The 20,839-nt window shown below is 38.8% G+C and overlaps 1 protein-coding gene across 1 annotated transcript in view; it reads left to right on the forward strand.

Annotated features, from left to right (window-relative positions):
* The first annotated feature begins 348 nt into the window (after positions 1 to 348).
* LOC126262222 (transmembrane 9 superfamily member 2) overlaps positions 349 to 20,839 on the forward strand; it is a 135,094-nt gene continuing 114,603 nt past the window's right edge. Inside the window, exons 1-3 of the mRNA XM_049958669.1 lie at positions 349 to 663; positions 2,447 to 2,514; positions 16,660 to 16,753. Coding sequence (XP_049814626.1) covers positions 538 to 663; positions 2,447 to 2,514; positions 16,660 to 16,753 — 288 coding nt within the window. The 5' untranslated portion in view covers positions 349 to 537. The remainder of the gene's footprint in view (positions 664 to 2,446; positions 2,515 to 16,659; positions 16,754 to 20,839) is intronic.

A 20,839-nucleotide genomic window follows, 5' to 3' on the forward strand; every position in this document is an offset into this window, starting at 1 on the left:
ATGTTATTGTATATTACGAGCTCTATAACATTCGGATGATAGATATCAATATAGTTTTTCGTAACTCAACACTGATTGAATTAGTTTAGAGCAATCGGTTTAGAGAAAACAGAATTCATCACTTTGAGAGTTATACAGGTATACTCTCTACATTTCAAAATATTGAGAAGTTTGCTGCTATGTTATTTCGACTCTTATAAATGCTTATGTATTGTTAAAATAACATTTACACATGCACGAAACGAACGTGGGTGCAAAATCCATTCTTTTGTTCGATGTTGTTTACTTCACGGGTCACGTATTGAATAATATCTTTGGGGTACATGGGGGACTGTCTTCCTGCTTATGAATTTGTATGTAGACGTTTCAAAGTAATTGTTATCAGGTGCCCTACGTGTCAGAGATGTGTTGTTGTGTAAAGAAAGTTGTAGTTTGTGTGGGAAGTTATTGAAATTTAATTTTTTGTAAATTTTTGTCGAATGCGTTTGTCCAGAGAGTCTATGAGAATTATATGAGGTAGCATCATTATACGTCAACATGTTCTGGACTGTTGTTTTTGTTGTTGGAGTGACATTTTTTCACCCTTCGGAACAGTTTTATTTGCCGGGCCTCGCCCCTGTCAATTACTGTAAGCAGGGTGAGGACATCCCCACGACCTGTGAGGTAATTGCTGTCAAAATCTTGATTTATTTCCAAATAATGAAAGTGCTGTAAATATGAGAGTTTTTAACTCAGGCAGATAATATGAAAGGCTGAAGAGTTTCATGCCTAGGACCTTGATACGTGGCATGCAGGGCATTTTGCTTTACGATTACATTCCCTGTTATTATCAGTGTGCTGCACTGTTTTACAACGGTGCCGAGGAAACTAGTGTGCAAATAAGTCACTTGTCAATTGTAAAATGTTTGTGTGATCTTACCACAATGACAACAATGATTAATTGCACAATTATCCATCAAACTCAGTATATCGTGGTCAGTGAACACGTTGCCACATTAGTATGTAAACGTCAGCCAGCGGCATGCAATGTTTTAGGAAAGAACCAGTTCGTCCCTGTTATGGGCAGTTTGATTTAAAATTGAATTTCCTGCCATCAGTAGGTGATTACTTGAATTTGCAGATACTGAGTTTGACTGGTGTATAATAGTGGATTCCCCCATGATATTTTGGTTGTGGTAACTGACTAATTTGCCGTGCACATTGAAGTGTGGTTTGAATTGGAAAGTAACAGTTTGAATGATACTTTGTGAAGCAAACGAATCTGAATGTGCCGTAAGCGTTGTGTTAACAAATTTGCATGTAATTTAGCCTGATGTCTAATTTCACTGTGTATTTAACGATCGTTTCGTTATAAAAACTAAAACTCCTCGGAAATTCAGAAAACCTATAGGGCCTACCAGTATTAGAAGATAGACGTGCCATAGACTAGTATTTTGGCAAATGCTGTGTCCATTTATGTTAATTAACAAACGAAATATACAAGATTTTCCCCACTTGATTTGTAGCAGTGTTCATATCTGTTGTCTTGTGCACCTGCCGCCTCATATATAAATCAGTAGGAGGTCATTTGCTTATTTATTGGGATATTAGTATTTCATCTTAGGCCTCGGTCTGCTGTAACGATCAAACAGTAGGCCTACTGTGTGTAGGTTTAGATGAATTGAAGTGGACATTGCTGTTTGCACCAGTCAATCTTAGTGTGGCATGCAACATAAAAATCTGTGGCCACCTACACCGTACTGTAAAGAAGTTAATAGGTAGTGAAATTAATGTCAAACACAAATTGAAATCGTATATTTGTCTGGACATAGTTAAATGTAAAATACTGTAGGCTATATCATGTATATCAAATAAATTGACTGATTAATGAGAGGTTTGAAAAGTTTAGTTGGTGGGGGTTTTCAAAAGAAAAATCTACAATTCATTCTTTTTGAAGGTCTCTCTTTTTATGGATTAGGTTATTGGATAAACTGTTACTTTGTGGCACTTTAGTGTTCTATTTTATTATTAAGATAGCTGGACATGTATTATTTGAAGTTGTGATGATATATGACCAAAGAAACAATGTAGGCCTACATATTCTAGGAGTACGTTTAAAAAATCAGCGTCAAATGCTAGTTTCATGTGTGTATGTTGGAGGGGGGGGGGGAAGACAAAGTAGATGATCAGCACAACGAGAGGTGTAAGTTCAGTTCCCAGTCAGCCATCGAGATTTATGTTTTTTTTTTTTTTACGGTTTCTTGTAATTATTGGTTCCTGGAAATTGACAGGTATGGCAAGGACATTGATTGCTCAACTTTTAGATCTGCTCTCATTTCCAAAAACTGTGAAGAAAACTCTCTGAAATTTACTCCTTAACACCATGAATTGTTGGAGCACATACTATGATCTGGCAGTGTGGTATAGTGAACATAACAGTCAACCAGTATTTTTTCTTCTTTTACAGTCAGTTGTTACCCTGTACGTGAATCGACTGAACACCGAGGAGTCAGTGATACCTTATGAATATCAACAGTAAGTAGTTGAATTAAATGTAATAATCACAAGTGATGTCTAGTATTTTTTACTCTATTAATTGTGTAATTAAGCATACCAGCATTTGGAAAGTGTCTAATGCCATGTGTTTGCTTTGATCCATGACGTCATCGGTATGGTTGAAGCGTTTACTTCCAGCATATACAGAATGGCAACGATATTGTCACAAGTAAACATGTCAATAGAAGTGAACAAAAATAAAAAGACACAAGAATGTCGCACTACAACAATAAAATCAAGCTAACGGGACAACTGCAGGAAATAGGGGGTTTAGGGGGGTGCACAAGGTAAATATATAACAGTACATAACACTGCACCATAACCCCCTGCCCATAGATAAAAAGAACTCTATTATGACATAATGCTACAGCCACAAAACAAATGGGAATCATACTACACTTCACTCGACCTATATAGCTCAAGCCCATGGGACATTTCCATTGACTTATATAGCTCAAACGAAGCCCTTAATACCTACACCAACTACTCCAAAAAGTGGACTTGGACATTTCCCTTGAGATAGATCTGAAATGCCACTGTTGATACATACCGGCAAACCACAAAAAAAGAGGAAAAAAAGAAAACCTTGAATTTCACGCATCTATGTAACTCACAAAACACCACTGCAACAATAACTCGAAAACCCAAAAACCTCCATATTCACTAGATCAATTAAAACACAATCGAAATACAATAAATATAAAACAGATAGATTATCAGAATTACTGCAGAATAAACTCAAAACAAAACTAACTTACCAACAAAGGCCTCCGACAAAATCATGTAGGTTTGCTGCGCTGAGCCCCCCCCCCCCCCCTCCCTCCACATGCAAAGAGACGAAAAACACTTACACGTCAGCATCCACAGCTAGAGGGCACCATCAAATACAGCAACATGTCATCTACATACACAAACCAATTCAAAAACATTGTGCCATATTATCGCACACACCGCCACCATTATGTCACGGGTCCAAGAAGACGGGTGGAATCGGACACATCCAGTGACCCAGTATACCTTGCAGCTAATTCAAAAATCTGAAATCTTTGTCATTGTCAAGATTATGAGAAGTTGCTACTCACCGTATAGCGGAGATGCTGAGTCGCAGATAGGCACAACAAAATGTGTTTCACACTTAAAGCTTTCGGCCAGTGGCCTGTGAGCAGCAGCACCAGTGCATAATGGGTGTGGCAACTGGGTGGGGGTAAGGAGGAGGTTGGGGCAAGAAGGGTGACGGATAGTATGGTGGGGATGGTGGGCAGTGAAATGAAATGCTGCTGATTAGCTGGAGGGGGGGGGGGGTAGTGGAAAAGGAGATATTGAGAGAAAAAGATAAAAAGACTGGGTGTGGTGGTGGAATGGGAGCAGGGAAGGGGCTAAATGGGTGAGGACAGCGACTAATGAAGGTTGAGGTCAGCAACTAATGAAGGTCAGTGACTAATGAAGGTTGAGGCCAGGAGGGTTATGGTAACATAGGATGTATTGCAGGGACAGTTCCCACCTGCACAATTCAGAAAAGCTGGTGTTGGTGGGGAGGATACATATGGCACAGGCTGTGAAGCAGTCATTGAAATGAAGGATATCATGTTTGGCAGCGTGTTCAGCAACAGGGTGGTCCACTTTTTTCTCGGCCGCAGTTTGTCTGTGGCCATTCATGCGGGCAGACAGCTTTTTGGTTGTTATTCCTACATAGAATGCAGCGCATTGGTTGCAGCTTAGCTTGTAGATCACATTACTGATTTCACAAATAGCCGTGCCTTTGATGGGATGGGTGGTGTTAGTGTTAGGTTCGGTGGAAAACAGAATACCACTGTGGAAGGGGTGGGAAGGATAGTGGGCAGGACATTTCTCATTTCAGAGCAAGATGAGAGGTAATCAAAACCCTCATAATATTGTTACATTCCATCCTGGATTTTTCATTGTTTGATTGTTGTCTAGATTATAATCGATGTCACTAGACCTTTTAATAACATTGATGTTTGTCCGGAAAGACTCATAAGATGTTTTCTAAACTGCCATGCACTTACAGAGAGAATTATTTTGAATGTAATAACAAATCATTGGAATCTGCATTCACTGCTCAATCTCCTAACTTATTTCTACATCTATACTCTGCAAACCACTGTGAGGTGCATGCCAGAGGATGTATCATGCTGTACCAATTAGTAGAGTTTCTTCCCATTCCATTCACATATGGAGCACGGGAGGATTGATTGTTTGAATGTATCTTGTGTGTGCAGTAATTATTCTGATCTTATCCTCATGATCCCTATCTGAGCGATACATAAAGGGTGGTAGTGTATTCCTAGAACCATCATTTAAAGCTGGTTCTTGAAATATTGTTTACAGACTTTCATGGGAAAGTTTAGGTCTGTTTCAAGACTTTGCCAGCTTAGTGTCTTCAGTATCTCTGTAACACACTCCAGTAAAACAAACAAACCTGTGGCAACTCATGCTGTCCTTCTCTGTGTACATTCAAATCCCCTGTTAGTCCTATTTGGTATGGGTACTTGGTGGAAATGTGGTAACACTTGCTGCATAAGTAGTCTTTTGTAGACTCCATGTCTCCCTGGATAGTGCTAAAATAGCAGGCACCTTTTGGTACACAAACTGCAGTGGCTAGGTTTGAGTTAACACATTATTACAAAGCAGCGTCTGATAGTCTCTATCAATCTCTTATTGTTATAAAGCTCGGTATTTGCTTCAGTGAAGGGGGGTTCGGTGGTTGCTCATTGTATGTCTTAAGGGCTGTAGTCTAATTGTCAAAGTGACAAGAATGCTGCCCCAATTAAGTAGACTTTTATTAAGACAAAACTTTTGATAGTGGGAGAACTCTGGGTCATCTATCACAGGGGTGTGGTGATCCCATTATTGCTGAGCCAGGGCTGGCAAGCACCACCAGCTCTCTGTTATTCAAATCTCATAGCATGCTTCAGCAGCATCTATTTGGCACAAAGGTGAAACATTGTACAGGGCAAACATACACTGACTTGTGGTATGGATGTTACTACTTCAGTCATTAACCATTTGGGTATTTCTGGATTCCACAAAGAGTGGGAGGAGGCAGCAGTCACTGATGTGAGAAACATTATGAGCAGGAGCTTGGATAATCCTTAACAAAAATAAAAAATAGTGCCTTTATTCTGACATTTTCTGATGTTACCTGAATATATTACAGCAGATTGGAGAGTGTGAATTGGCTGGCACTTTCCTTTCCTTTTTTTTTTTTTTTTTTTTTTTTTTTTTTGCAGTGATCAGCTGGCCACACATGTGAAAATAAGTTTCAAGTAGTCTTATTTTGCTGTTAATAATCAGAGAAATAAAAACAGATGGAAGCTCTGAAGCTTTTCGGTAATGCTGTTGTGCACAGCAAGGTCTAAACAAAGGAAGATTGGTTTAGCATAGTGAATAAAAATCACTGGCTGCTGCAAGGAATAGCAGCTGAACTGAACTTAAATAAATGAAACATATTGCACTTAAAAAGGGAAGATATCTGTTACTGTTTGATTATGCTGTTGGTGAAAAATTACTGGAAACAGGAACAACTGTAAAGTACTCTGCAGTAATTGTCTGGAGCCATCCAAACAAAGTGACCATATACAACAAATGCACGAAAATGAGATGTCAGACTGAGATTCAGTAAGCGAATCGTAAGGAACTGTGATTTGATGAAAGTTCATTTAGTGTTGGCGGTTTTTGCATGACTTGTAGATGTTGGTAATGACGCGACAAGCCATGGGAAGTGAAGATTGTCGGTCATCAGTTACATGGAGGCAACAAATGACTTTGTGCTTCTGCATTTGTTTTGCTTCATAAACAGATGTGCATTGCTTTCTGCAGTATATAAATGACCGCCACTATAAATGGACTTTGATGCAAATATGGTCGCTGTGCTATTAGGTTCCTGCCTAACCACATACTTGGAAACTGTGACATGTAAGTAGAAAAAGAGCAATTTTTTTTTTTTTTTTTTTTTTTTTTTTTTTTTTTTTTTTTTTTTTTTTTTTTTTTGTAGAACAGGACTCTTAATATGTTTGCTATTTAAGCTGTGCAAATAAGTTCCTGCCTAACCACATACTTCAAATTCATGACGTATTTGTAGGAAAGAGAAAATTATATTTGTTTCTAGCAGTACCCATTTGAAACACCACTCCGCTATTTCACCTTGCAAAGTAAATCGACCCTGTATAAGTTACAATCAATCATGAAAACTCCTAAAATACTCCCACGAATAAAGAACACACTGAAAAATGTGTAAATACCTAACTAACTTTAAAATCCATAATAACCAAATTAACCCACATTCTCCCATCTTGAAACAAAACTGCAATAAACCACGCAAAAAATATACTCCACAAACCATGTGAAGTGCATAGCAGAGGGTCCCATCATACCAGTTATAATGGTCTCCTCCTGTTCCATTCATGTATGTAGCACGAGAAGAATGATAGTTTGACTGCTTTTGTGTGTGCTGCAGTTATTCTAACCTTGTCCTCACAGTCCCTATGTGAGCAGTAGGTAGGGAGTTGTAGTATATTCCAAGAGTCACCAGTTAAAGTTGGTTCTTGAAACTTTGTTAGAAGATTTTCTGAGGATAGTTTACGTCTCTCCTCAAGAGTCGGCCAGTTCTGTTTCTTCAACATCTGTGTGACACACTCGCATGGATAAAACAAACCTGTGATCATTTGTGCTGCACTTCTTTGTGTACATTCAATACCCCATGTTAGTCCTGTTTGGTATAGGTCCCACACACTTGACCAATATTCTAGAATGGATCATATGACAGGTTTGTAGGCAATCTCCTTTGTAGACTGATTGCGCTTTCTCTACATTGTACTAATAAACCTAAGTCTGCCACATGCTCTACTCACAACCGAGCCTCTGTGATTATTCCATTTCACATCCCTAGAAAGTGCTACACCCAGTCATTTATATGAGTTGGCTGATTCCAACTGTGATTCATTGATATTATAGTCACAGGATACTACATTTTTTTCATTATGTGAAGTTCACAGTTATACACCTCCGAACATTTGAAGCAAGTTGTGAGTCATTGCATCAGTTTGAAGTCTTATTGACATCTGACTAAATATTTATGCATCTTTTTACAAACAGTACTTCATTAAAGGTGACTGTGTCACAAAAAGACTGAAGTTACTATTGATATTGTCCACAAGGTCATTAATATACAACTTGAATAGCATGGGTCCCAACAAACTTCTGTGGGGGCACACGAAGTTACTCCTATATCCGATGATCATCTCCATCCAAGATAACATGCTGCATCCTACCTACCAAAAGGTTCTCAGTTCAGTCACAAATGGTCCTCAGCTTGTGGTCTCGTGGTCGCGTTCTCGCGGTCGCATTCTCTCTTCCCTAGCATGGGGTCCCAGGTTCGATTCCTGGTGGGGTCAGGGATTTTCACCTGCCTCTAAATGACTGGGTGTTTTTGTTGTCCTCATCATCATTCCTGAAAGTGGCGAGATTGGACCGAACAAAGGTTGGCAATTTGTACGGGCACTGATAACTGCGCAGTTGAGCACCCCACAAATCAAATCAAACATCATCATCCAGTCACAAATTTCACTTGATACCCCATATGACTGTACTTTAGACATTAAGTGTAGGTGCGGTACTAAGTTAAATGCATTTCAGTAATCAAGAAATAGTGCATCTGCCTGACTGCCTTGATCGAAAGCTTTCGTTATGTCACATGAGAAAAGTGAAATTTGGGTTTCATGCAGTTGATGTTTTCAGAATTCGTGCTGGTTGGCATGGGATGTATAACGAACTCAAAAATTTTCTTTAGTATAGAACCCAATAGTGCAGTACTAATTACACCCAATATAAATTATAAATTCATACAAGAAAATCAAAATATCGTCTAACTTTATTTACAAAACGAAAAAAATTATTCATAATATTCTCATTTATCATCAATGTCTGTTTTATTATTTAGCGTATGGCTAATACAGACATATCATGAAATTACATATACATATGTACATATTGACACACAAGAAACTTAAGTTTGTCTTTACAACTGAATATCCAGTCCTTCAATCCAGCGCACTGCATCTGGAGTTGCTAGCAGGAAGTCCTCTTTGGCGCCGTGATAGGCTCGAATCCTGCATTCACTGACAATGTGGTGAACAGTCTGGTATGGAGCCCCGCAGTCACAAGCTGGATCAGGCAGCTTCTTCCACTTAAAGAGAGCATCCCTGCATCGCCCATGGCTGGTACGGATTCTGTTGAGAGTAGACCACGTCTTGCGTGGTAAGTCGAATCCACTTGGAAGTTTAGCACCTGAGAAGATGTTATGCAGGTGCACATCTGTCACTGCTTCCCACCGACCTTTCCATTCTTCAAGAGGTTTGAAATTCTTAGCAACCATGTCAGCAGCATCGCACAGAGTTGGATGACGTGATTTCAGTCTCTTGCGACTTAAAAGTGGCAGGTCGCTATGCACGGGTAGGTTAGAATTCCTGGAGATCTTGTGGAATTCTCTCATAAGGGCAGTACATCTGCGTAGATCAGGAGGCATTATACCGGTTAACAGTGGAAGCCAATAAACTGGAGTAGATCTGATTGTGCCAGATATTATGCGCATTGTCGTATTCAGCTGGGTATCAACAAGCCTTGTATGATGACTATTCATCCAAACAGGTGCACAATACTCAGCACTTGAGTATACCAAGCCCAGAGCTGAAGTTCGCAGGGTGGTTGCTGTAGATCCCCAGGTAGTTCCGCATAGCTTATGGAGGATGTTGTTTCGAGTCCTCAGCTTTTGAGCTAAGTTAAGAAGGTGTTGTTTGAAGCATAGTGTACGATCCAGGATGACACCAAGATATTTTGGGTTCCAGTTGTGACGAAGAATTCTGCCTCTGAAACTTACCTCCAGTTTTACGTTCGCCAACTGGTTATTTAGATGGAAGCAACACACTTCTGTTTTACTCACACTGGGTTGGAGTCTCCAGATTTTGAAGTAATTGTCTAATGCAGACAGGTCATTGGCTAAAATCTCTTCTGTTGTCTTCATTTCCTGGTGTTTGACGGCTAGAGCCAGGTCATCGGCATAGGAGTATTTTCTGGACGAAGTGTCAGGTAGATCAGATAGATATAGGTTGAACAGTAAGGGTGAGAGAACCGATCCTTGAGGCAATCCGTTGTTCAGCTTCCTCTCCTTACTTATGTTGCTTCCAGTGATTACCTGGAACTTCCGATCACTTAGCATGCTGTTAATCAGTCGAGCCATTGTTCTGCAGGGAATGATGCGGAGAAATTTGTAGATAAGGCCTTCCCTCCACACAGTGTCGAAGGCGGCAGTTAGATCAACAAATGCCACAGATGTTTTCTGCTTCATTTGGTATCCTGACTCTATGAAGGATGTGAGAGACAATACTTGGTCGCAGCAGCTACGCCCTGGTCTGAAGCCTGCCTGATCAACTGGAACGTTCTCCAAGATAGCGCTACTTATTCTGTTATATATTAGCCTTTCAAAAAGCTTGTAGCAGCAGCTGAGTAGGGAAATGGGGCGATAGTTTTCTATCCTGTTGCTGGGTTTGCCAGGTTTCAGAACAGATATTATCTTCACCTTTTTAAACTCAGATGGAAGTTGACCAGTCAGCAGGATGTCAGTGAAGAATTCTGCCAGCCATTTCTTAGCTTTTCCTCCCATATGGATCAGGAATTCTGGGTGGATACCATCGAATCCAGGTGCCTTAAGAGGTTTGAGGTCCTTCAGTCCAGAGTCAATGTCTGAAACTGTGAAGGGATGGGTATACTCAGATGAGGGAGATGCCTTCTTTTTAAGGTCACGAAGCTGTCGTCTGATATGTCTTGTATGTTTCTTGTCAGGAGGTACTCTTGAGGTGGTAATGATGTGGGAAGCAATTTGGTTTGTGTCAACATGAGACACTAAGCTAACTTTGTTTGCAAAGTGAAAGAAATGAAGAACATCATCCTCATTGGCTATCACCATATGACTCAAAATTGGCTATTTGATGGTGCTGTTGCCAACATCTGCACTTCACGCAGATATTCCCAACACCGTGACTGCACTTGAATCATGTAATTTGTCCAGGAAAGTATCGCTTACAAAAGAGTTTTTGAGTTCATACTTGAGAACCTACCTTATAAAGTTGGTTTAATGGAAGAAATGGAGAAGATCCCAGGAAGAACTGCATGTTTCATCAGGGAATAAATTACTAGAAGCAAGAGCATTAAGGAAATACTGAACAGACTCCAGTTGCACTAGTTATAAGAGTGGTGTTCTGTGTCATGGAGAGGGTTACTGTTGAAATTCAGAGATGATTTGGGTGGGTATTACTTTCTCCCATGAATCTTCTGAAACAACTATGATGATGGGAAAATGGTAGAAATTTGAGCTTATATAGAGATTCAACAGCAGTCAGTAGCTGATTCAAGAGTTCAAACAGTGGCATTGTGATATTTATGAACAATTTCTGCATTTACTAGTGGCTCACCACTGGCATTAAAAAGACATGAAGTCTCCTAAGTAAAATATATACATAATTAAAAAGTGTTTATGTATTTAAAATCCCCACAACAAAGAGGGAATGCTTCTCTCAGATGAAAAAGCTGTAAAACTTGTTGACATCTTATTTGGCGATAAATTAAAAACTTTACATCGCTTCTGAGAAGTATTAAATCAGTATCTCCAAAGACTCTGAATGCTGTAAAGTGCTTGGATTTATAAAGCTTCTACTTCACCCTGACTTGACTACAGCTGTACAAGCAGTGCATCATCATGACTTTTATATTTGAGTGTATTTAACAGCATTGTTGATTTTCTCATAAGATTAGGAACATACGCCTGTAGAAAATGCCCTATACACAGCACAAGAAACCTGATGACCCATCTCTTTCTGGCTATCAAGAATTTCTTGCGATTTCATTAAGGGGTCAGTCAGGTAAAGTGGGTACTACTATAACACGCACCCCCCCCCCCCTCCTCCTTCCATCCAGCATTGAATCTTGTTGTTTTGCCTTTCAAAAAAATGTCATTTTATCATTTTATGCTATGGAACAGCATTGGGACAATTTGGGATCCAAACTAAAGAGCTTATTGCACATGTGTCACAGACCAGTGTGTTTTAACCTACAGGTGAAATACGTATTTTCTTGGCCATTAATAAGGACAGCATTGTTTTAAAATTTGAAAACAATAACTCTTGTGATCTTGGTTGTATTTTCAGATCAGTATTCTTTTGTGCTTGTTAACAGACAGTACATTTTAAAGGCATTTAAATTTATTGGTCTGACTAAGCACATGCTCTCAGCTGTTTGATTATTTTCTTCTGACTGTGTCTTTGTGATTTGCTTGCCACAGAAAATTATGGTAAAAGAGCTCTTCTTGCAGGGTAGCCGCAACTGTACAAGTCCATTTTGTGAGATGAAGAAATAGCACATCAGTTGCTTAATCCAAAAAACTCTTATTGTGTAAACAACTGATTTCAGAACACTTAAACAAGTTCCATCATCTGGTGTAAATTGTAATAATGAAAATATTGCCGTGGATACAACGTTTTCATTATTGCGGTTTGCACTAGATGTTGAAACTTGAAGTGTTCCGAAACGAGTCGTGTACACAATAAAAAAATTGTGGATTAAGCGTCTGTTGCGTGTTTTCTTCAGTTTACAAAATGAAAATAATGGTGTTCCATGCACAGTTAGTTCTGTGTGGCTCTAAAACCTAGTGTGGGCAATGTGTGAAAGAAAAGTGAGCAGATAAGAAAGTTCTTGTCTGTAAATACCCTTCAGCTTATTGAACAACTACTCAGCAGACTGAATATCCTGTCTAAGTTTACCACCATAGAGCTGTAAGAGGAAACAGCATATTTCTGCTGTAATTAGGACACACAAGATTTTATTAAAATGAGTTGTCCTGCCAAGGCTAAGATTATGCCTTGCTACTTTACACATTACTCACTCCTGGGGCAAGAGTACCGGTCAATTTGAGGTGCTTGTTGAATACATTTTGATACATTGCATTTTAGTTGATCACTTTTTATATTTGGAAATGACATCAATTTGCCTAGATAATAATCTGCCCTTTAATTTTGGTAACTCTGATACAAATGTTGAAATGATTTTTAATATTTGTGTGTTGTCCACCCTCATGGCCATGTTATTAGAAAGGACATTTTAATGTCTGCCTTAGTGGCCAGATCATTTCTTTTTGCCAAACATCATAAAGATACACTCACTTGACTTTGTTTTTCAGCATTTTGACTGTTTGTCTTTGATATGAAATGTTTTGTTTGAAGTTTGAAATTTTAAGCATTTGTAAAAAGCTCCTTGGGTGTATGTGTTGTTAGCCAATTTATTGTGGGTATTTCCGTCAGTGAACGTTTGTGGTAGCTTAAAACTGTGGCAGGCTGGATGTTTAACCTGGATCTGAGTCAAAACTCTCTCCTGTAGTTGTTTCTAGCAAATTTGGTCTCACATGTAAGATAATGTACATAATGCCAAGGACAAATTGAACCACAACAATTGTCTTGTGAGTAAAATTATCACTGTACCCATTCTAAGATCCCGGGCAATAAGTCTCTTGGGTGCACTTGAATAAAGGCTTAAACGTCTATGACCAGCTGCTCAAGATTCTAATGTTTGCATAATATTTCAAAGAATTACTTTTATGTAGAAAATATACGTGTATCAGAGAAAATATTGGTGGTAATTGAGAGGCAAATGTCCAGTGTTAATCTTGATCTGGCACACAGTTTTAATCTGACAGGAAGTTTCATTGGTAGTTTTGAGCCAGTGTATGGGTAAATTGATTAAGGTTTCTGATTTTCTTACAACATGTAACATATGAATACTCAGTGTGTAAGAGTACTCAACTTGAGGATCCAATACCAATTCTCGGCTGTGAGCTGTGATGTAATATGTGAAGACGTTTCGTTATGATATGAAACTTGCGAGTGTCTGTAGAGTAAATATTATTTATTGTCATCTTAGTAACTGGAGAAAACTGTGATTGCAGTTTACATGAAGTGTCAATGTATGTGCAGTATATGTTTATTTTTAATTGTAGGTGAACAGATCTTATTTTTGGTTATGAAATTTTTACTCGGTGTGGTGATTCCATTTAGTGATCAAATGTTATGTTTTGTCTTATAATTTTGTATATTTTATTTTATTCCTCTGTGTATTCCCTTGTTTGTTATATTTATAATCTGTGGTATAAGGCTTGTTTGATTAGTTGACTATTTTAGATGTGATGATGCCGTGTTAGTTTTTGCAACTTGGATTTGGAATTAGTCCTCAATAATTGAATGTTGCGAAGTGAGGTGGGTGATGTTGAATTAGTTAATAAATTTTTGCAAATGTTGGGTGTCATTAGGGAATGCTTAAATGTCACATATATGGCAATAAAATGAAAGAAAGGAAAAACCCAGGATGGAATATGACAATATTATGAAAAGGACAGTTGCTACTTGCCATACAGTGGAGATGCTGAGCCACAGATAGGCACAACAAAAAGACTGTCGGAAAGTAAGCTTTCGGCCAACAAAGCCATTCTCTCTCTCTCTCTCTCTCTCTCTCTCTCTCTCTCTCACACACACACACACACACACACACACACACACACACACACACACACACACACAGTCTTTGGCAGAGCCTGTAGTTGTACGTGTGTGTGTGTGGTTGGGTGTGTGTTGTCTATTTCCGCTGAAGGACTTGCTCACCAAAAGTGTATTTTCTGCATTCTTTTTGTTGTGTCTATCTGCGACTCAGCCTCTGTGCTATATGGTGAGTAGCAACTGTTCTTTTCATAATATTGGCAATATTATGTAATTGATGAAGGTGTCCTGTCAACAATCTTCTGATGGCTGCATATGGAGATGTAATTTGTGGTGATCCATCATGCACAGAGCATGGTTGGAGAGGTCAAGACTCAGTCTGTATGTTATTGTTATCTTACTATTTTTGTTATCAGTTGTCATTTAAATATGCCGTGCATGAAATGGGGGTTTCTGAAAGCACAGTAATCAACTGAGTTTCATTTTGTAGAGCAGTGTGTGTGTTACTCATTATGTATTGGGAATCATTGGTGGGGTTGGGATTGATAGTGGAAGTAGATGAGTCAAGCTATGATACGAGGAAGAGTGGTAGGGGGCATAAAGTTTGTTGGTCTTTGAGTTTTGGGGACAATTGTTTCTGGTGGGGATGGTGATGGTGATGTTTGTAGGTTGTTGCAAATTGTAGTAAGTGATGGTTGTCTTCATTAACAAAGGAATATGTAGCAGAGGGGTATAGTATCATGTCAGATTGGTTTGCTTCATATAAGGAATTGTGCAGTTGGTGTATGATCTTCTTACTGTAAATTGTAATATTGAATTTAAAGACTAAGAGACTGGGACATGTGCTAATACTATTGAGGGATATTGGGGGACGTCAGATCTGTGGTAGGGTATGGCAAAAGGTGTTTACTTTGGACGAAAAGTATTTTGCAGCGGTGTCATATTTTTCAGGTTTTTATGAATTTAATAGGGAAATTTACGGCCCTCTGCTTCTAAGTTAAATGGGACTGGGTGGCAGGTTTATTGTTTTTTTTGTCTTTCTGTTTACTTTTAGTGGGTAGAGGTTTTGGGTTGGATGATAGTACGTTATATGAAACAACCCCATCCCGAACTTCACCCTCTCCACCCCACCACAAAAAAAAAAACTATTTTCTGTTAATTGATGGCAGCAAAAGATGGCTCAAGAATAAGTAGCATGTATAAACTGAATGAAATACTTGGAACACAAATGTGCAACTATTTTACAATTAGACAGAATATCATTAATACCTAATGAGAAATGTTGGGTCATTTGTGTAGGATTGCGAGGCTTCCATTCAAACATTATGATAAGACTTCACATAGATAATCTATTACAGTGTTGTCTGTCTTTCCAATAGTTGATGGAGTACAATCCACATCGACATACAAATGCTGGTTCACTGTAATACCCTTCATCATCTCTGTTGGAAAGTCTAGTTTACACAACAATGGTTGCACAAGAGGTCCAATAGCTGCAGGATGATCTCTTCATTGTCACCTAGTGAAGTGGTGCAGTAGTTAGCGCATTGGACATGCATTTGGGGGGGGGGGGGGGTGAAGGTTCAAATCTGTATCTGGCCATCTACATTTAGGTTTTCTATGCTTTCTGTATATCACTCCAGACAAATGCCGGGATGATTCCTTTGAAAATGTATGGTCAATTTCCTTCCCCATCCGTGGCATGGTCAGAGCTTGTGCGTAGTCTGTAATGACCTCAATGTCAGTGGGACTTTAAACACCAATCTTCCTACCTTTCTCCTTTCTTCTTTTTCTTGTCACTGAGGCTGACCATGTGATTGATTTTAGATCATTGAATCTCATTGTTACTGCTGTTTGAGAGATGAAAAACTTGAAGTAAGTCGAAAGTTTCATACCAACAGAGAATAGGAGAGTTCAGAGTATAGTGTAGGAAATAGTGCAGAATTTGGACTATAGCAGAATCTAAAATTTGAAGGCTAATATTTCGATCGAGGATGCTAATTTACCTGCAAGATTCAGTTCATTGCATCAACAGGTCTTGTCAGTATAGACAATTGTCAAGTGCTAAGAAGTAAATATTTGAGCATAAGCCTCAAAATACATTCATAATGCTAACTCGATTCAGCCTACAGGTTAGCGGTAATATGGAGTGTCTCGGCATATTAATGTTAGTCACACGTGTTGACAATAATACGGCGCGCACAGCGCGCGCGCGCCCACACACACACACACACACACACACACACACACACACACACACACACACACACACAGAGAGATTTTTAATCAATAACTTACAGTCTTATTCTCTGGAGATATAATTATTCCTTCCTTTTATTGATTTTATTTTATTAAGCAGTTGGTAAGTGAAACCTTAATTTCACACTGTGCTTCAGTGATAGCTCTACCTTAAAAAAATGCGTGTCTATTCTTCTTCTCCACAGCTAAGCAAATGTTGATAGTACACATTCATATACATTGTTGTTTATCAGAATGTGTGACAGTAATGATTTCTCATTATTATTATTTGTTGGGTACATACTGTAATTTGTTTTTGCATTCTCATTTACAGTTTTGACTTTTGTGAAATTGATGAATCAAAATCACCTGTTGAAAACCTTGGACAAGTGGTTTTTGGTGAAAGGATACGTCCATCAGCATATCAGGTAAATGCACTTTTCTGCAGTGTTATTTTTTGTGAATAGTTTGTCTTTTAACAGTTTGCTTTAATTCAAAGTCACTTACTTTAGCTGTAGAATTTGAGAGTAGTATTAGAATTACACAAAAATTAATTGCTGCTTGTACAACCAGCATAGATTTTTGTGGCACCAACTCATTAGTCATGTGACCGCATATGACAGATTGATACTAACAAAGCTGACATTGAACATGGTGGTTGCAATTCCAGTTGGATGTGAAGTGTGGCATAAAACTTGGTTCCTGCAGGTATAACCTGTTAGATCCTTTCATGTCCATTGTAGACTTGTAGCAGCATTGGAAAACTGTTATGGGCATAACCAGTGTTCGGATTGTGTGCGCTTGATGCCTAAGAATGAAAATTGAGAAACTGGGGGTGACAATCTTCTTACAACTGATGCTTGGCATCTACAAAATTTAACTTTTTTCCAATGGTGAACTTCTTGATAGTAAATAGGTAGGTACTTCAGAAAATAAGTTACATAGGTCATCCCATGATAAGACCAATGCCCAACAAGACTGGTGGATTGTCCAGAAGAGAGTACATATCCTGCAGGCATGGTTCTGCTGTGGTACGGATAATAGGTGCATAACTGTGTGTGAGTGAAATAGTGCAGCATCTGGAAACATACTCCAGAATTGAAGTATGTGAGACAGTATGATTCTTGCTGGCAAAACATCTAAATTGCACAGTGATTCACCGTGCTCAAATCTGCATTATGTGGACCAAATGCAATGTCGTGGCGAGCCATAGTGTGAAATGATGCCAACAATTTCACCAAGGTTGGGCAGACATGGGTAATGCTGGTTGTGAATGAAGGACAGACTTCGACTACGACCACATGCGACAGTGTCGAGGCAGTCTGAAAGAACATCTGGGGTAATGGGGGGGGATCTCACGAAAACAGAGCAGATTTGCGCCATCGCGGAATTGAATAATTGGTAGAATGTTCTGACTGTTTACAGACAGTTGGTATGTATGTTGAAAGATAGTGCCATGTATCTTGCCACTTTGAAGTGTAGGACTGCATTCAGTAACAATTACTTCAATTCCTTGGCCAGCCAAAATAATGTGTAACTTACTTTTTGAAGTTCATATTTACTTCATGAATAATGTCTCAAGAAGGTGTCATAAACTGATAGAATCACATGGAGGTATCTGAATATAAGGAGGGATTATGGGTGTTGTAGTATGATAGGGGCTTCAGTGAGTAAAGACAACTTTGTGAAGAAGGAGATGAAAATATGCGGCAACTTGTGTGCTTTCTATTTTTATATAGGCTAGTTTTTTTTAGCTATCTGCTTTTCATGGCATTACAACACTGTGTGGTTCTTATATTCTTCAACCAAGTTTCCTCCAATTTTGCCCTCTCCAGTGCGATTCACTACCATCCTGTGACTATGAGACTGGGATTCCCAATCTTGCACTCTGACAGAACTCTTTCAGATTCCTGATACATGAAACACCTGTTTATTTTGAAGATCAATAAAATTTTAAGAAATGAGAAAACTGTTTTATTCAGTGATTACTTCAGTTTTAAATCATAACTAATAACACAAATATCACAACAAATTTAAAAAGGATTAGCACCATCTAAATGTAAAAAAAAAAGGTCCTGATATTAATAGTTTCTTGTGGGGCAATTATTCACGTCATGCAGAACAGTATTCCATGGAGCACAATTTGGGAAACCTTGATCTAAGAGATTTTATATCTTCTTCCACATTGTCTATCCACTGCTTTCATAGCCTCCCTCTTTGCCTTTTTGCAGTTGGCCTCCATTCAAAAACAATTTTAGTCATTCTCCAACAATACATCCTAAGGACGTATCCAAGCCAGGCTATTTTCTTATTTTTTATTAATCTTACAGTCACCTCCGTGTTGGAGACGGCCCATCTCAACTTCATTCTAAATCTCTGCAAACCACTGTTATCCTGAATTGCTGTGGAAATCTTGCACAGAACCATGTGTTCAAATGTCCTCAGATGTTCATCACTACTCTTGAATGTCCCCGTTTTCAAATCCGTAAGTTACAACTGACCTGATCACAATTCTATGTATTGGCAATTTCGGCTATATATTCAGTGACATGGAGGACAATAATTTCTTAAATGTGTGTTGGCATCTGTTGCTGCTTAAGATCCACAGATTTATTTCAGTTAACGCGGAATTTGTCCTGTTAATATTAGATCCTAGACAGCCAAAATTCTGCACATGTTCAAGATTGAGGCCAGTTTTTGATATATTGTCTGAGTTATTTTATTTCTTGATGAGATTCACATACTTAGTCTTCATTTCATTGATAGCAAGAGCTTTAGGTTGTGTGAATTTTTTCAGCTCAGATATTGTTCTCTCTAATGAAACTCTTCTTCCACTAATAATTGCTCCACCAACACATCTGAGTGGACTTTATTCTTATGTAACCAAATATTTGAAGCTTGCGAATGTGTGCTTCAAGAGAAAGATTGCCTTGGTTGACTCCTTTAACAGTGCTAAACTACATCTACATAGATACGCCGCAAGCTACTGTACGGTGTATGGCCAAGGGTACCCTGTACCATTACTTGTCATTTCCTCTCCTGTTCCACTCGGAGATAGAGTGAGGGAAAAACAACTGCCCATATGCTTCCACATGAGCCCTAATTTCTCCTATCTTATCTTTATAGTCCTTATGTGCAATGTATGTTGGCACCTGTAGAATTGTTTGGCAGTTGGTTTCAAATGAAGGTTCTATACATTTTCAGAAGAGTGTTTCTCGAAAAGAACATCACCTTCCTTCCATAGATTCCCATTTGAGATCCCGAAGCATCTCCGTAACACTTACGTGTTTTTCGAACCTACTGGTAGCAAATCTAGCTGCCCACCTCTAAATTGCTTTGATGTCTTCCTTCAATTCAAACTGGTGCAGATCCAAAATACTCGAGCAGTACTCAAAAAAGGTTGCTCTACTGTCCTATATGCGGTCTCCTTTACAAGTGAACCACTCTTTCTTAAAATTCTCCCAATTAGCTAAATTGACCATTTGGCTCCGTACTACAGTTTTCACATGCTCGTTCCACCTCATATTGTTTTGCAACTTTACCCTCAGATATTTAAACAACTTGACTGTATCAAGCAGGACATTAGTAATATTGTATCCAAACATTACAGGTTTATTCTTCCTACTCATCCACGGTAACTTACATTTTTCCACATTTAGGACTACCTGCCATTCATCACACCAACAGGAAATTTTGTCTAAGTCATCATGTATCTTTCTGCAGTCACTAACTTTCTGAGACCTTACCGTACATCGAGGCATCATCAGCAAACAATGGTAGATTGGTGCCCACCCTGTCCGCCAAATCATTTATGTATATAGAGAACAGCAGCAGTCCTATCACACTTCCCTGAGGCAATCCTGACAATACCCTTGTCTCTGATGAACACTCGCCTTCGAGGACAACATACTGGGTTCTATTATTTAAGAAGTCTTTGAGCCACTCACATATCTGTGCACTTATTCCATGTGCTCATACTTTTGTTAACAGACTGCAATGGGGCACCATGTCAAATGCTTTCTGGAAATCTTGAAATACGGAATCTGCCTGTTGCCCTTCATCCATAGTTCTCAGTATATCATGTGAAAAAGGGGCAAGCTGAGTTTTGCACAAGTGATTCTTTCTTAAACCATGCTAATTCCTGGACATAAGCTTCTCTGTCTGAAGAAAGTTTATTATATTCAAACTGAGAATATATTCAGGGATTCTGCCGCAAACACAAGTTAGGGAAATTGATCTGTAATTTTGCTGGTCTGTCCTTTTACCTTTTTTACACACTGGAGTCACCTGCACTTTTTTCCAGTTGTTTGGTCAAATGATTGTATGTTTGTACAGTTCTCTTGTGTGAATGATTTATTGAACATAAAATTTAAAACTTTGTCTTTCGTTTTACTGTCTTGAACTGCCACACCAGACTGGTTAACAAGGGACTGAATGGAAGCCTTAGACCCCCTTAGTGATATTACATATGACAAGAATTTTCTTGGGTTCTCAGCCAGATCTTTTGCAAAGTG

The sequence above is a fragment of the Schistocerca nitens genome, chromosome 6 (genome assembly GCF_023898315.1).
Source record: "Schistocerca nitens isolate TAMUIC-IGC-003100 chromosome 6, iqSchNite1.1, whole genome shotgun sequence".
Classification (NCBI taxonomy): domain Eukaryota; kingdom Metazoa; phylum Arthropoda; class Insecta; order Orthoptera; family Acrididae; genus Schistocerca; species Schistocerca nitens.